The 17,024-nt window shown below is 43.1% G+C and overlaps 1 protein-coding gene across 1 annotated transcript in view; it reads right to left on the bottom strand.

The window, feature by feature from the left end:
* The window catches only part of LOC110485662, a 17,572-nt gene extending 3,003 nt beyond the window's left edge, over positions 1-14,569 (bottom strand). Inside the window, exons 1-2 of the mRNA XM_036940298.1 lie at positions 11,729-14,569; positions 10,636-10,709 (exon numbers count right to left, since the gene is read on the bottom strand). Of these exons, the coding sequence (XP_036796193.1) occupies positions 10,636-10,709; positions 11,729-14,567 (2,913 nt within the window). The 5' untranslated portion in view covers positions 14,568-14,569. The remainder of the gene's footprint in view (positions 1-10,635; positions 10,710-11,728) is intronic.
* Positions 14,570-17,024: the final 2,455 nt, after the last annotated feature.

Genomic DNA, 17,024 nt, shown 5'->3' with positions numbered 1-17,024 from the left:
TCCATAACCATGTTATGCTATTTTCAGGGCTCTGCTCTAAGTTGACAAGCATCGCTATCTTTCTCCCTCCATCCGTTATTATTGAATCTTTCTTATCAGTAGTCTGTGTAGATAAACACTGTAGATAATGTAGCATGCAGAATGACTGTAGTCTGGTCCCAGATCCCTTTGTGCTTTCTTGCCAATTGAACCCCTTTGATCATTGTCAGCACAAACTGATCTTGGACCAGGCTAAAGGGACAGCATGGGGCTCAGTCTAGGGAACAGTGCTTCTAGCTGTCAGACTGGTTTACAATTATGTCAGATTTATAAAGTTGAAGTCAGCCGATGCTAATCTTGTAGTCACTTCAGCTTCAGAGAGATGTGTAACCCAAGAGAGCAACCGTGGAGAAACTCAGGAGGGACTCTCTCTTTCTCTCCACTTTCATTCTGTCTCTCTTTTGCTCTTTCTCTCTCTCGCGCGCTCTTTCCGTACCCAAACTCTATTCACATTTCTAATCCACTGCACTCTCTCTCTCCTTCCCTCTCTCCCCCTTCTCTCTCTTATCTCAATTGATTAAGGAAGCTCCTTATACGATCAGATGTGGTGTTATTAGCTCTGAGGGCTGAATTCACTGAGAAAATGCCACCAATGGAAAATGTACACGTGATCTGGTGCGACAGTATATATGGAACCAGACTTAAATGTTGAGTCTAATGTAGAGATAGTGTCCTGGTGTTTATGTATGAAGTAGAGAGAGGACATGGTTGTTTATGTATGAAGTAGAGAGAGAGGACATGGTTGTTTATGTATGAAGTATAGAGAGGACATGGTTGTTTATGTATGAAGTATAGAGAGGACATGGTTGTTTATGTATGAAGTATAGAGAGGACATGGTTGTTATGTATGAAGTATAGAGAGGACATGGTGTTTATGTATGAAGTAGAGAGAGGACATGGTTGTTTATGTATGAAGTAGAGAGAGGACATGGTGTTTATGTATGAAGTATAGAGAGGACATGGTTGTTATGTATGAAGTAGAGAGAGGACATGGTTGTTATGTATGAAGTATAGAGAGAGGACATGGTTGTTTATGTATGACGTAGAGAGAGACGACATGGTTGTTATGTATGAAGTAGAGAGAGAGGACATGGTTGTTTATGTATGACGTAGAGAGAGGACATGGTTGTTTATGTATGACGTAGAGAGAGGACATGGTTGTTTATGTATGAAGTATAGAGAGGACATGGTTGTTATGTATGAAGTATAGAGAGGACATGGTTGTTATGTATGAAGTATAGAGAGGACATGGTTGTTATGTATGAAGTATAGAGAGGACATGGTTGTTATGTATGAAGTATAGAGAGGACATGGTTGTTATGTATGAAGTAGAGAGAGACGACATGGTTGTTATGTATGAAGTAGAGAGAGAGGACATGGTTGTTATGTATGAAGTAGAGAGAGACGACATGGTTGTTATGTATGAAGTAGAGAGAGACGACATGGTTGTTATGTATGAAGTAGAGAGGGGACATGGTTGTTATGTATGAAGTATGGAGAGGACATGGTTGTTATGTATGAAGTATAGAGAGAGGACATGGTTGTTATGTATGAAGTATGGAGAGGACATGGTTGTTATGTATGAAGTAGAGAGAGAGAACATGGTTGTTATGTATGAAGTAGAGAGAGACGACATGGTTGTTATGTATGAAGTAGAGAGGGGACATGGTTGTTATGTATGAAGTATGGAGAGGACATGGTTGTTATGTATGAAGTATGGAGAGGACATGGTTGTTATGTATGAAGTAGAGAGAGGACATGGTTGTTATGTATGAAGTAGAGAGGGGACATGGTTGTTATGTATGAAGTATGGAGAGGACATGGTTGTTATGTATGAAGTAGAGAGGGGACATGGTTGTTATGTATGAAGTATGGAGAGGACATGGTTGTTATGTATGAAGTAGAGAGAGGACATGGTTGTTATGTATGAAGTAGAGAGGGGACATGGTTGTTATGTATGAAGTATGGAGAGGACATGGTTGTTATGTATGAAGTAGAGAGGGGACATGGTTGTTATGTATGAAGTATGGAGAGGACATGGTTGTTATGTATGAAGTAGAGAGAGGACATGGTTGTTTATGTATGAAGTATAGAGAGGACATGGTTGTTTATGTATGAAGTATAGAGAGGACATGGTTGTTATGTATGAAGTATGGAGAGGACATGGTTGTTATGTATGAAGTAGAGAGAGGACATGGTTGTTATGTATGAAGTAGAGAGAGACGACATGGTTGTTATGTATGAAGTAGAGAGGGGACATGGTTGTTATGTATGAAGTATGGAGAGGACATGGTTGTTATGTATGAAGTATGGAGAGGACATGGTTGTTATGTATGAAGTAGAGAGAGGACATGGTTGTTATGTATGAAGTAGAGAGGGGACATGGTTGTTATGTATGAAGTATGGAGAGGACATGGTTGTTATGTATGAAGTAGAGAGGGGACATGGTTGTTATGTATGAAGTATGGAGAGGACATGGTTGTTATGTATGAAGTAGAGAGAGGACATGGTTGTTATGTATGAAGTAGAGAGGGGACATGGTTGTTATGTATGAAGTATGGAGAGGACATGGTTGTTATGTATGAAGTAGAGAGGGGACATGGTTGTTATGTATGAAGTATGGAGAGGACATGGTTGTTATGTATGAAGTAGAGAGAGGACATGGTTGTTTATGTATGAAGTATAGAGAGGACATGGTTGTTTATGTATGAAGTATAGAGAGGACATGGTTGTTATGCATGAAGTATAGAGAGGACATGGTTGTTTATGTATGAAGTATAGAGAGAGGACATGGTTGTTATGTATGAAGTATAGAGAGAGGACATGGTGTTTATGTATGAAGTATAGAGAGGACATGGTTGTTATGTATGAAGTATAGAGAGAGGACATGGTTGTTATGTATGAAGTATAGAGAGGACATGGTTGTTATGTATGAAGTATAGAGAGGACATGGTTGTTATGTATGAAGTAGAGAGAGACGACATGGTTGTTATGTATGAAGTAGAGAGAGAGGACATGGTTGTTATGTATGAAGTAGAGAGAGACGACATGGTTGTTATGTATGAAGTAGAGAGAGACGACATGGTTGTTATGTATGAAGTAGAGAGGGGACATGGTTGTTATGTATGAAGTATGGAGAGGACATGGTTGTTATGTATGAAGTATAGAGAGGACATGGTTGTTTATGTATGAAGTATAGAGAGGACATGGTTGTTATGTATGAAGTATAGAGAGGACATGGTTGTTATGTATGAAGTAGAGAGAGGACATGGTTGTTATGTATGAAGTATAGAGAGGACATGGTTGTTATGTATGAAGTATGGAGAGGACATGGTTGTTATGTATGAAGTAGAGAGAGGACATGGTTGTTATGTATGAAGTATGGAGAGGACATGGTTGTTATGTATGAAGTATGGAGAGGACATGGTTGTTATGTATGAAGTAGAGAGAGGACATGGTTGTTATGTATGAAGTATGGAGAGGACATGGTTGTTATGTATGAAGTAGAGAGAGGACATGGTTGTTTATGTATGAAGTATAGAGAGGACATGGTTGTTTATGTATGAAGTATAGAGAGGACATGGTTGTTATGTATGAAGTATAGAGAGGACATGGTTGTTTATGTATGAAGTATAGAGAGAGGACATGGTTGTTATGTATGAAGTATAGAGAGAGGACATGGTGTTTATGTATGAAGTATAGAGAGGACATGGTTGTTATGTATGAAGTATAGAGAGGACATGGTTGTTATGTATGAAGTAGAGAGAGGACATGGTTGTTATGTATGAAGTATAGAGAGGACATGGTTGTTATGTATGAAGTATAGAGAGAGGACATGGTTGTTATGTATGAAGTATAGAGAGGACATGGTTGTTATGTATGAAGTATAGAGAGGACATGGTTGTTATGTATGAAGTAGAGAGAGACGACATGGTTGTTATGTATGAAGTAGAGAGAGAGGACATGGTTGTTATGTATGAAGTAGAGAGAGACGACATGGTTGTTATGTATGAAGTAGAGAGAGACGACATGGTTGTTATGTATGAAGTAGAGAGGGGACATGGTTGTTATGTATGAAGTATGGAGAGGACATGGTTGTTATGTATGAAGTATAGAGAGGACATGGTTGTTATGTATGAAGTATAGAGAGGACATGGTTGTTTATGTATGAAGTATAGAGAGGACATGCTTGTTATGTATGAAGTATAGAGAGGACATGGTTGTTATGTATGAAGTAGAGAGAGGACATGGTTGTTATGTATGAAGTATAGAGAGGACATGGTTGTTATGTATGAAGTATGGAGAGGACATGGTTGTTATGTATGAAGTAGAGAGAGGACATGGTTGTTATGTATGAAGTATGGAGAGGACATGGTTGTTATGTATGAAGTATGGAGAGGACATGGTTGTTATGTATGAAGTAGAGAGAGGACATGGTTGTTATGTATGAAGTAGAGAGAGAGGACATGGTTGTTTATGTATGAAGTAGAGAGAGAGGACATGGTTGTTTATGTATGAAGTAGAGAGAGGACATGGTTGTTATGTATGAAGTAGAGAGAGAGGACATGGTTGTTATGTATGAAGTAGAGAGAGGACATGGTTGTTATGTATGAAGTATGGAGAGGACATGGTTGTTATGTATGAAGTATAGAGAGGACATGGTTGTTATGTATGAAGTAGAGAGAGGACATGGTTGTTATGTATGAAGTATGGAGAGGACATGGTTGTTATGTATGAAGTATAGAGAGGACATGGTTGTTATGTATGAAGTAGAGAGAGGACATGGTTGTTTATGTATGAAGTAGAGAGAGGACATGGTTGTTTATGTATGAAGTAGAGAGAGGACATGGTTGTTTATGTATGAAGTAGAGAGAGGACATGGTTGTTTATGTATGAAGTAGAGAGAGGACATGGTTGTTATGTATGAAGTATGGAGAGGACATGGTTGTTATGTATGAAGTATAGAGAGGACATGGTTGTTATGTATGAAGTAGAGAGAGGACATGGTTGTTATGTATGAAGTAGAGAGAGAGGAAGGACATGGTTGTTTATGTATGAAGTAGAGAGAGAGGACATGGTTGTTTATGTATGAAGTAGAGAGAGGACATGGTTGTTATGTATGAAGTAGAGAGAGAGGACATGGTTGTTATGTATGAAGTAGAGAGAGGACATGGTTGTTATGTATGAAGTAGAGAGAGGACATGGTTGTTATGTATGAAGTATGGAGAGGACATGGTTGTTATGTATGAAGTATAGAGAGGACATGGTTGTTATGTATGAAGTAGAGAGAGGACATGGTTGTTATGTATGAAGTATGGAGAGGACATGGTTGTTATGTATGAAGTATAGAGAGGACATGGTTGTTATGTATGAAGTAGAGAGAGGACATGGTTGTTTATGTATGAAGTAGAGAGAGAGGACATGGTTGTTTATGTATGAAGTAGAGAGAGGACATGGTTGTTATGTATGAAGTAGAGAGAGGACATGGTTGTTATGTATGAAGTAGAGAGAGAGGACATGGTTGTTATGTATGAAGTAGAGAGAGGACATGGTTGTTATGTATGAAGTAGAGAGAGAGGACATGGTTGTTATGTATGAAGTATGGAGAGGACATGGTGTTTATGTATGAAGTATAGAGAGGACATGGTTGTTTATGTATGAAGTATGGAGAGGACATGGTGTTTATGTATGAAGTAGAGAGAGGACATGGTTGTTATGTATGAAGTATAGAGAGGACATGGTGTTTATGTATGAAGTAGAGAGAGGACATGGTTGTTATGTATGAAGTATAGAGAGGACATGGTTGTTTATGTATGAAGTAGAGAGAGGACATGGTTGTTTATGTATGAAGTAGAGAGAGGACATGGTTGTTATGTATGAAGTATAGAGAGGACATGGTTGTTATGTATGAAGTATAGAGAGGACATGGTTGTTATGTATGAAGTATGGAGAGGACATGGTTGTTTATGTATGAAGTAGAGAGAGGACATGGTTGTTTATGTATGAAGTATAGAGAGGACATGGTTGTTATGTATGAAGTATAGAGAGGACATGGTTGTTATGTATGAAGTATAGAGAGGACATGGTTGTTATGTATGAAGTATGGAGAGGACATGGTTGTTATGTATGAAGTATAGAGAGGACATGGTTGTTATGTATGAAGTATGGAGAGGACATGGTTGTTATGTATGAAGTATAGAGAGGACATGGTTGTTATGTATGAAGTATAGAGAGGACATGGTTGTTATGTATGAAGTAGAGAGAGAGGACATGGTTGTTATGTATGAAGTATAGAGAGGACATGGTTGTTATGTATGAAGTATAGAGAGGACATGGTTGTTATGTATGAAGTAGAGAGAGGACATGGTTGTTATGTATGAAGTATGGAGAGGACATGGTGTTTATGTATGAAGTAGAGAGAGGACATGGTTGTTTATGTATGAAGTAGAGAGAGGACATGGTTGTTATGTATGAAGTATAGAGAGGACATGGTTGTTTATGTATGAAGTAGAGAGACATGGTTGTTATGTATGAAGTATGGAGAGGACATGGTTGTTATGTATGAAGTATAGAGAGGACATGGTTGTTATGTATGAAGTATAGAGAGGACATGGTTGTTTATGTATGAAGTATGGAGAGGACATGGTTGTTATGTATGAAGTATGGAGAGGACATGGTTGTTTAGGTATGTTGTGGTTTCCACTAAACTCTTAGAAAAAAAGCTAATATCTAGATCCTAAAAGGGATCTTCAGCTGTCCCCATAGGAGAACCCTTTGAATAACCCGTTTTGTTTCCAGGTAGAACACTTTTTGGTTTCACAGAGGGTTCTACATGGAACCCAAAATGGTTATCCTTTGGGGACAGCCGAAGAACCCTTTTGGAACCCTTTTTTCTAAGACTGTAGATAGCACAGCTACAAAGTCAAAATCATGAAAACAAATGTTTATTTTTTTCTTAATTTAAAGTTCGGGATAAGGTTAGCAGTGTGGTTAACATTAGGGATAAGGTTAGCAGTGTGGTTAAAGTTAGGGATAAGGTTAACAGTGTGGTTAAAGACAGGGATAAGGTTAGCAGGGTGGTTAAAGTTAGGGATAAGGTTAGCAGTGTGGTTAAACTTAGGGATAAGGTTAGCAGTGTGGTTAAAGTTCGGGATAAGGTTAGCAGTGTGGTTAACATTAGGGATAAGGTTAGCAGTGGGGTTAAAGTTAGGGATAAGGTTAGCAGTGTGGTTAACATTAGGGATAAGGTTAGCAGTGTGGTTAAAGTTAGGGATAAGGTTAGCAGGGTGGTTAACATTAGGGATAAGGTTAGCAGTGGGGTTAAAGTTAGGGATAAGGTTAGCAGTGTGGTTAATATTAGGGATAAGGTTAGCAGTGTGGTTAAAGTTAGGGATAAGGTTAGTAGTGTGGTTAAAGATAGGGATAAGGTTAGCAGGGTGGTTAAAGTTCGGGATAAGGTTAGCAGTGTGGTTAAAGTTCAGGATAAGGTTAGCAATGTGGTTAAAGTTGGGGATAAGGTTAGCAGTGTGGTTAAAGTTGGGGATAAGATTAGCAGTGTGGTTAAAGTTAGGGATAAGGTTAGCAGTGTGGTTAAAGTTTGGGATAAGGTTAGCAGTGTGGTTAAAGTTAGGGATAAGGTTAGCAGTGTGGTTAAAGTCCGGGATAAGGTTAGCAGTGTGGTTAAAGTTAGGGATAAGGTTAGCAGTGTGGTTAAAGTTCGGGATAAGGTTAGCAGTGTGGTTAAAATTCAGGATAAGGTTAGCAATGTGGTTAAAGTTAGGGATAGGGTTAGCAGTGTTAAAGTTCGGGATAAGGTTAGCAGTGTGGTTAAAGTTAGGGATAAGGTTAGCAGTGTGGTTAAAGTTCAGGATAAGGTTAGCAGTGTGGTTAAAGTTGGGGATAAGGTTAGCAGTGTGGTTAAAGTTAGGGATAAGGTTAGCAGTGTGGTTAAAATTTGGGATAAGGTTAGCAGTGTGGTTAAAGTTAGGGATAAGGTTAGCAGTGTGGTTAAAGATAGGGATAAGGTTAGCAGGGTGGTTAACATTAGGGATAAGGTTAGCAGTGGGGTTAAAGTTAGGGATAAGGTTAGCAGTGTGGTTAACATTGGGGATAAGGTTAGCAGTGTGGTTAAAGTTAGGGATAAGGTTAGCAGTGTGGTTAAAGATAGGGATAAGGTTAGCAATGTGGTTAAAGTTCGGGATAAGGTTAGCAGTGTGGTTAACATTAGGGATAAGGTTAGCAGTGGGGTTAAAGTTAGGGATAAGGTTAGCAGTGTGGTTAACATTAGGGATAAGGTTAGCAGTGTGGTTAAAGTTAGGGATAAGGTTAGCAGTGTGGTTAAACTTAGGGATAAGGTTAGCAGTGTGGTTAAAGTTCGGGATAAGGTTAGCAGTGTGGTTAACATTAGGGATAAGGTTAGCAGTGGGGTTAAAGTTAGGGATAAGGTTAGCAGTGTGGTTAACATTAGGGATAAGGTTAGCAGGGTGGTTAAAGTTAGGGATATGGTTAGCAGGGTGGTTAAAGTTAGGGATAAGGTTAGCAGTGTGGTTAAAGTTCGGGGTAAGGTTAGCAGGGTGGTTAAAGTTCGGGATAAGGTTAGCAGTGTGGTTAAAGTTCGGGGTAAGGTTAGCAGGGTGGTTAAAGTTCGGCATAAGGTTAGCAGTGTGGTTAAAGTTCAGGATAAGGTTAGCAATGTGGTTAAAGTTCGGGATAAGGTTAGCAGGGTGGTTAAAGATAGGGATAAGGTTAGCAGGGTGGTTAAAGTTGGGGATAAGATTAGCAGTGTGGTTAAAGTTAGGGATAAGGTTAGCAGTGTGGTTAAAGTTTTGGATAAGGTTAGCAGTGTGGTTAAAGTTAGGGATAAGGTTAGCAGTGTGGTTAACATTAGGGATAAGGTTAGCAGTGTGGTTAAAGTTAGGGATAAGGTTAGCAGTGTGGTTAAAATTCGGGATAAGGTTAGCAGTGTGGTTAAAATTCGGGATAAGGTTAGCAGTGTGGTTAAAATTCGGGATAAGGTTAGCAATGTGGTTAAAGTTAGGGATAGGGTTAGCAGTGTGGTTAAAGTTCAGGATAATGTTAGCAGTGTGGTTAAAGTTGGGGATAAGGTTAGCAGTGTGGTTAAAGTTGGGGATAAGGTTAGCAGTGTGGTTAAAGTTAGGGATAAGGTTAGCAGTGTGGTTAAAATTTGGGATAAGGTTAGCAGTGTGGTTAAAGTTAGGGATAAGGTTAGCAGTGTGGTTAAAGATAGGGATAAGGTTAGCAGGGTGGTTAACATTAGGGATAAGGTTAGCAGTGGGGTTAAAGTTAGGGATAAGGTTAGCAGTGTGGTTAACATTGGGGATAAGGTTAGCAGTGTGGTTAAAGTTAGGGATAAGGTTAGCAGTGTGGTTAAAGATAGGGATAAGGTTAGCAGGGTGGTTAAAGTTAGGGATAAGGTTAGCAGTGTGGTTAAACTTAGGGATAAGGTTAGCAGTGTGGTTAAAGTTCGGGATAAGGTTAGCAGTGTGGTTAACATTAGGGATAAGGTTAGCAGTGGGGTTAAAGTTAGGGATAAGGTTAACAGTGTGGTTAACATTAGGGATAAGGTTAGCAGTGTGGTTAAAGTTAGGGATAAGGTTAGCAGGGTGGTTAAAGTTAGGGATAAGGTTAGCAGTGTGGTTAAAGTTCGGGGTAAGGTTAGCAGGGTGGTTAAAGTTCGGGATAAGGTTAGCAGTGTGGTTAAAGTTCGGGGTAAGGTTAGCAGGGTGGTTAAAGTTTGGGATAAGGTTAGCAGTGTGGTTAAAGTTCAGGATAAGGTTAGCAATGTGGTTAAAGTTCGGGATAAGGTTAGCAGTGTGGTTAAAGTTGGGGATAAGGTTAGCAGTGTGGTTAACATTAGGGATAAGGTTAGCAGTGTGGTTAAAGTTAGGGATAAGGTTAGCAGTGTGGTTAAAGTTCGGGATAAGGTTAGCAGTGTGGTTAAAATTCAGGATAAGGTTAGCAATGTGGTTAAAGTTAGGGATAGGGTTAGCAGTGTTAAAGTTCGGGATAAGGTTAGCAGTGTGGTTAAAGTTAGGGATAAGGTTAGCAGTGTGGTTAAAGTTGGGGATAAGGTTAGCAGTGTGGTTAAAGTTAGGGATAAGGTTAGCAGTGTGGTTAAAATTTGGGATAAGGTTAGCAGTGTGGTTAAAGTTAGGGATAAGGTTAGCAGTGTGGTTAAAGTTTGGGATGAGGTTAGCAGTGTGGTTAAAGTTGGGGATAAGGTTAGCAGTGTGGTTAAAGTTAGGGATAAGGTTAGCAGTGTGGTTAAAGTCCGGGATAAGGTTAGCAGTGTGGTTAAAGATAGGGGTAAGGTTGGGGTTAGGTTTAAAATACAATTTTAACCTAAGAAGAAATAGGCACTTTGTGGCTGTGATAACTAGTGGCAACCGTATGTTAAGGCCAGGTGGTTTTACTGACCTTGTGACTTAACCAGGAAATCAACTTTGAGCCCCCAGTGTTTCGTCCGGTGCTGAGAGCGCTCGTCAAAGTGTACGATTAAGCCCCAACCTTTTACCTACTCAGGAAAACTCCTGGGCCTATGTAGATTACGTTTGGTGGGGGAAGGATATAACATACCTCTGATTGGCTATCCGGATACTCATCTGTCTGTGTTGGAGGCCACATGCCCAGCTTCCCAAGAGACTGTCGTGCTGGAGAGAGTGGGAGGAGGAGAGGAAACTATGGTTACATAATGATCTATAATTTACAATAAAACTAGAATTGCTAGAATTGCTCACAGAGGACATTTGTTGTATTAGCACACCCTAACCCTGGCGTCCCTCTTTTCAGTACTGTACCCAGATCAGCCTGTCCCTGTCTGTCTGGCAGCTACTGTGGGCCTACCGCTGACAAAACACGCCCAGCTTGCCTTGGCACAGCACATCGTAATAATACTGCCACTAATTATTACTGTGATAACAGCTTTATTTGAAAAGCATTTTTCATACTGGTCACATCACTAAGCACTTTGAATGATTTCCAAGGGCGATTTACGCACCTGAAATGTATAACCATTAGATTGTATTAGCTCATTACATATTCAGTCATGTTAAACATTCCCTTAGTGTCTACTAACTCCCAGAATCTAAAGTAGCCTCACAAGCATATATTCTAGGCTGGGTTCTACAATTCATATTGGAAAAGATTTTCTAAAGCACTTTGTGTTTTGCTGACACAATGAAGGGTCAAGACATGAGTCAGTGATTTTCACTTTCATATATTTTCACTCACTTTTTGATCTGACAGTTAATTGTACAGAAGATCCCAACTTTAGTTTAATCAGTTACCCAGTAGTGTATCATTCAGCCTGTTGGCAAAGGTTGCTTACCAAACAGCACCCACCCTATTCCGTGCACTACTTTGGCACCCTATTCCCTATTTAGTGCACCAGAGCCCTGGTCAACAGTAGTGCGCTATTTAGGGAATAGGGTACAATTTGGGATGCACACAAAGACTGTGATCTCTGGAGCAGAACTATTGATGACAGTGAGAATGTTGTATTAGATGTTTGATGATGTAGCACTACCTGACCCAATGGGAGATGAAATAATATCCTCACTGAACTATTACATTGTCTTTTCATCATCTCTCCTGACACAGAAGCACCCCCCCCCCCCCCCCCCCCACACACACACACGGAAACAATTGAACACACACACTATACACTAACCTGTCCGCGATGAGGGGGTAACAGATAGTTCAGGGGTCGCCAGTCCGTTCTGTAGTAGTAGAGGTGGAGGAGGAGAAGTGGGACTCTGTACCTCCCTACTGGCTGGCCTCCCCCCTCCTCCTCCTCCTCCTCCTCCTCCTCCCCCGTACAGACTGCTCCTCTGCCTCCGCAGCTCCTTCTCTCTCTCCCTGGCTTCCCGGATATCCTGCTCCACCTTGTCCTGAGACACCGATGAGGAGCGCAGCTTGAAGAAGGGGTTTTCCTTTGGAACCTCCTCTTCCTCCTCCTCCTCCTCCTCCTGATCCATCCTCCCTCCATCCTCATCCCTCCAAAAACCCCTTCTCTCTTCTCCGCTGAGTGCACTGGTTGAGGAGTATATAGAAGCGGAGTCGACCACGGTGAGGCCCTGTGCCTCGGTGAGTGTTTCCGTACTGTGGGGGTGCCTGAGGGGCTTGGAGACGTGGTGGACGTGGGCCGGAGCGGGGAGAACCAGGTGGTGGTGGTTATCCAGGATGATGATCTGGCCCCCGGCGCTCTCGGAGAGAGTGGGGCCCCGGGGGACAGGGGCCCTATGAGGGGTGTAGGTGATGCCTTTAGGTGTTCCGGAGGGGCTCTGGTTCTGGGTCTGGGACATCAGCTCCAGGCTACTACGTCTTCTCTCCCCGAACGAGCCTCCGACAAAGGACACAGATGAAGCGTCGTTCCCCTGGTTCTCCAGGGTGGAGAGGTCACTCGCCGAAGCCCAGGAGGGTGCCTTGCTCTGGGACAATATCATCGAGGATGTCTCCTTGGGCTCCTGGAAAGCTTCGAATAACTTCTTCCTTTCCTTGAGCTGGCGTACTGTCCCCTTGTCATAGGAACCTCTAACTTTCCCTAGTCGAACCAGGACCTGTTCCCTCTGGGTCTCTACACTGATCTCCTTCTGCATCTTCTTCCCTGCAAACAGACGGTCCTTCCCCCCCTGGCTCTTGTCCGACTTGGAAGGCAGGGTCTCAGTCAAGACTGACTTCCTTAGGGGGATGTCCACATATTCCTGGGTGGGCGGCTTGTTGTGGAGGCCCCTGGATCTCCTGAGGGACTGCTCACGCTGCACTGCCCGACGGATCTCCCTCTCGATGGGGGTCTCGTCGGCCGGAGGCGAGGTGAGGGTGGAGGTGGTGGTTTGGAGCTCCACAGTACTACCAGGGGAGAAGTCGGCAGATACGCCGCTGTCACTCTGGCTGTCATCGAACAAGTCCCCTCCCAACTTCATCTTGGAAGCTTTGCTGTGACTGTCTCTCGACATCAACAACCCAGAGTTTGTCCTCTTTTCTTCGCTCCGTTTCTCTTTTTTCTTCCTGTCTGCCTCGCCCGCTGCACCAAGTCCACTCGCTCTCTGCCTTCTCTCTCCACCTGTTTGCCTGTTGTCTCCCTCCCTCTTTCCCACCTTTCTCTCTCCACCCGCCTGCTCTTTCACTACAACACAGCCAGAGCCAAGGAGATCTGCCTTGACCTGATTAGCTGGCTCCTTGGCGACTGTCGCCAGGGGCGGAGCCAGAGTTGCTCCCTTGAACACCTGTTGTGCTGCCACTTCCTGGTTACTATGATGCGTCAGGGCAGCAGTGACATTTCGTAACAACTGCTCCCCCTGCTGTTTGTCTGGTGTAACTACATCCAGGGGCTGAGCCAGGTCTACTAGTTGGCTACAAGAGGAGGATCTAGAGGAGGTGGATTGCTCAGGCTGAGGGAGTTTGCTTCTGGTACTGTCCAGCCTAACCCACTGCCTCCGGGCTGAGCTGATGTCTAAAGGCTTGGAGTCAACACTCTGGTTCTCCTCTCCATCACCGGCAAGAGCCGATTCAGGATTTTTTGGGGACTCAGAGAATATGTCATCGGAACTCTCTCTTTTTAGTGGAGAGTGGGTGGTAGTGCTAGTTTCAGCAGCCTTCATAGTATCATGGTTGTTATTGTCTGACATTGTCTTCTCTCTGTCACCACTGATTGGGCACTCACTAACCTCTTGCTTGTCAGCTACCTGCACTGATGGGGTGCTACTGCTAGTTTCAACAGGACCCCCTTCTACAGAAGCCTTCTCAGTAGCACACACCGTCTCTGACAGCCTCTGCTCAAATTCACTTCTAGCTGGACGCTCTGTATTCAACTGCAACCGCACAGCGCTATTTTTCATCATCTCAACAGACTGAAACTCCTCTACTTTGTCTTCCTTGGCACCATCTTCTTCTTCTTTGTCTTCCTCCACAACGTCATCAAGGTGAGATCTCGAAAGCCACTCCTGGCTACCCTGGCTGTCAGATGACGACATTTCCTCCTCTACAGGGTTAGTGATCACCTCCACCTTACCATCACTGATACAGTCAATGTATGGCTGGGTCTCTGGAGCGCCCTCTGCAGGTGAGGCTTGGCCAGTGCAGGCAAGAGGCAACCGAAAAGCAACGGCATCTTCCTCCTTCTCACAGTGATTGTCATCTATCATATTAAGGTCTCGTTCCAATTCACTATCACCTACCTGGATTCTACTACTAGGCACCTGATTTACCCCAGAAAGTGCCTCCTGCTCCATTTTAGGAACCACTTCTGCCATTTTGTTTGTTGAGTCTGTAAGGTTCTCACTTGAGGGAGACACTTGGGGTCTAGGCTTTGGAGCCTCTGGAGATTCCGACCCCAGGTCTTCTGACTTTGTCCTGGGTGCCTGTTTTACCAACGGGTGAGGACGAGGGGTAGTGTCCTGGGCCAGAGTGGGGTCCATTTCGCCCTCCTCCATCCCCCAAACCTCGCTGGCCCACTCGTCCAATGAGTCGGCTGAGCTCTGTCGGTTGGCCACCGGCTCCATTGTTGCCATGATGAGACAGGTAGACTGCCAATTGGCTGGCTCTGTTGACTTGAAATAACAGTCTGGACTAGAAGAGTTTATAACAGTCAATCTTCAGCAGGTCGGTCTGGGAGAAAGAGGACAGAGAGGAAATGGAACGATTAGCAGAGCTGAACAAAAAACAAACCTGGCGTGGAAACCCATTTTCAGACCAATTTTCAGATCCATTTTCTGTCCTCTAGGCTACAAACGCATAAAGTAAAATATAGTTGTATTATGTCATTCATACTGTATTCCCATACTCCTTACTGTTTGACACACCATTCACTCTGTGTTGTAAAACTAAATGGTTTATACACCTGTTATAATGCCAACCAGTTGTTGTTGTTAATGCATTGCAGAATGGTTATGGTATTGTATTGCATTGTGTTAGTCTTTGGCAATGAGGTAAAAATGACTAAAACACACACGATTCTCCTCCTCTGCAGTAGCCTGACGACTCAAACTGAATTCTTCCGCTGTTCTGTAGTTCGCTACGTACTTCAGTGAGGAGAAGAAACGTTCATGGGCGTGGCGCTCGGTTGGAGCAATATGGTTGGGTAGCCAGGCAACCTCTGCAGTGTAACTTGGAAAGTTTTCTGCTGAGTGGGTCAATCTTTAATGTGCTTAACCACCTCAGAGCCAGAGGCTCAGCAATGCTCTCTCTCACACACATGCATGCGAGTGTTGTACACCAGCTGAGTGAGCAGAACAATGGGTCTGTACTTTGTCCTCATTATTGCCATGGCACCCATGGCACCTCTCTCTCTCTCCCTTTCAAACAACTTGAATAGGTTCATTTACACTGCAAAACAGTCTCACTTTCCAATTTATCACTTAAGCCCCAAAACCATTATAGTATATTTTTCTCCCCATCCTTACTTTAATCAACACTTTCTCTCTAGCATCTCATTTATCCCCCTTCTCTCTCCCAGTCACACTTTCTCTCTAGCATCTCATTTATCCCCCTTCTCTCTCCCAGTCACATTTTCTCTCTAGCATCTCATTTATCCCCCTTCTCTCTCCCAGTCACACTTACTCTCTAGCATCTCATTTATCCCCCTTCTCTCTCCCACAGTCACACTTTCTCTCTAGCATCTCATTTATCCCCCTTCTCTCTCCAACAGTCACACTTTCTCTCTAGCATCTTATTTATCCCCTTTTTCTCACAGTCACACTTTCTCTCTAGACATCTTATTTATCCCCTTTTTCTCACAGTCACACTTTCTCTCTAGCATCTCATTTACCCCCTTCTCTCTCACAGTCACACTTTCTCTCAAGCATCTCATTTATCCCCCTTCTCTCCCACAGTCACACTTTCTCTCTAGCTATCTAATTTATCCCCCTTCTCTCTCACAGTCACACTTTCTCTCTAGCTATCTCATTTATCCCCCTTCTCTCACAGTCACACTTTCTCTCTAGACATCTCATTTACCCCCCTTGTCTCTCACAGTCACACTTTCTCTCAAGCATCTCATTTATCCCCCTTCTCTCCCACAGTCACACTTTCTCTCTAGCTATCTAATTTATCCCCCTTCTCTCTCACAGTCACACTTTCTCTCTAGCTATCTCATTTATCCCCCTTCTCTCACAGTCACACTTTCTCTCTAGACATCTCATTTACCCCCCTTGTCTCTCACAGTCACACTTTCTCTCAAGCATCTCATTTATCCCCCTTCTCTCCCACAGTCACACTTTCTCTCTAGCTATCTCTAGCCTCACCCTTCTCTCTCTTCCTGGTTACTCAGGTCCCCAGTTTCTAACACCAGACAGAAAAAACAGATTCTGCATCCATCCTCCCTGCTTCCCCTCCCTGCTAAACCATTCACAGTGTGATTCACAGTACTGTGGCTTTTAACACGCACAGACGCACACACACACGCACACACGCACACACACAGACGCACGCAAGCACACACACACACACACACACGCACACAGACGCACACACACACAGTGCCCTGGGTTTTGGCACGCGCTGTATGGAATCATTAGCAGAGGCATGTGGGACAGAACAGAGAGGACTGGGGGTGAACCAATGGGATGAACAGTAGATCTGGGACAGTACGACAGTGTGCAGCAGTCCTGGCCTGGCATACTGCACGTTACATTCAGAAAACAATGCCATGTCCTGACCTGGACATGATTACATTCACATAACAATGCCCTGTTAGAGCGGACAAGCCTGGACCCCTTCACTATGAATGGAGGAACATGGGATAGGACATGGGGTGATGGGTTTATAACTGGCCATAGGGGCCTGCCCTGCAGGCTATTTATTGGTTCACCTCCTGCCCTGCAGGCTATTCATTGGTTCACCTCCTGCCCTGCAGGCTATTCATTGGTGGGAAAATGTTGTGGATAGAGCTAGAATATCAAGATTGGACATGCACCTTTTTACAGATAAATGATATTGTGACAGACCAGGCTGTCCCCTCTAACCATTAC

The sequence above is a fragment of the Oncorhynchus mykiss genome, chromosome 13 (assembly GCF_013265735.2).
Source record: "Oncorhynchus mykiss isolate Arlee chromosome 13, USDA_OmykA_1.1, whole genome shotgun sequence".
NCBI classification, from domain to species: Eukaryota; Metazoa; Chordata; class Actinopteri; order Salmoniformes; family Salmonidae; genus Oncorhynchus; species Oncorhynchus mykiss.
Note: the sequence above shows the minus strand (reverse complement) of the source record. Positions and strands in the feature narration are given on the sequence as shown.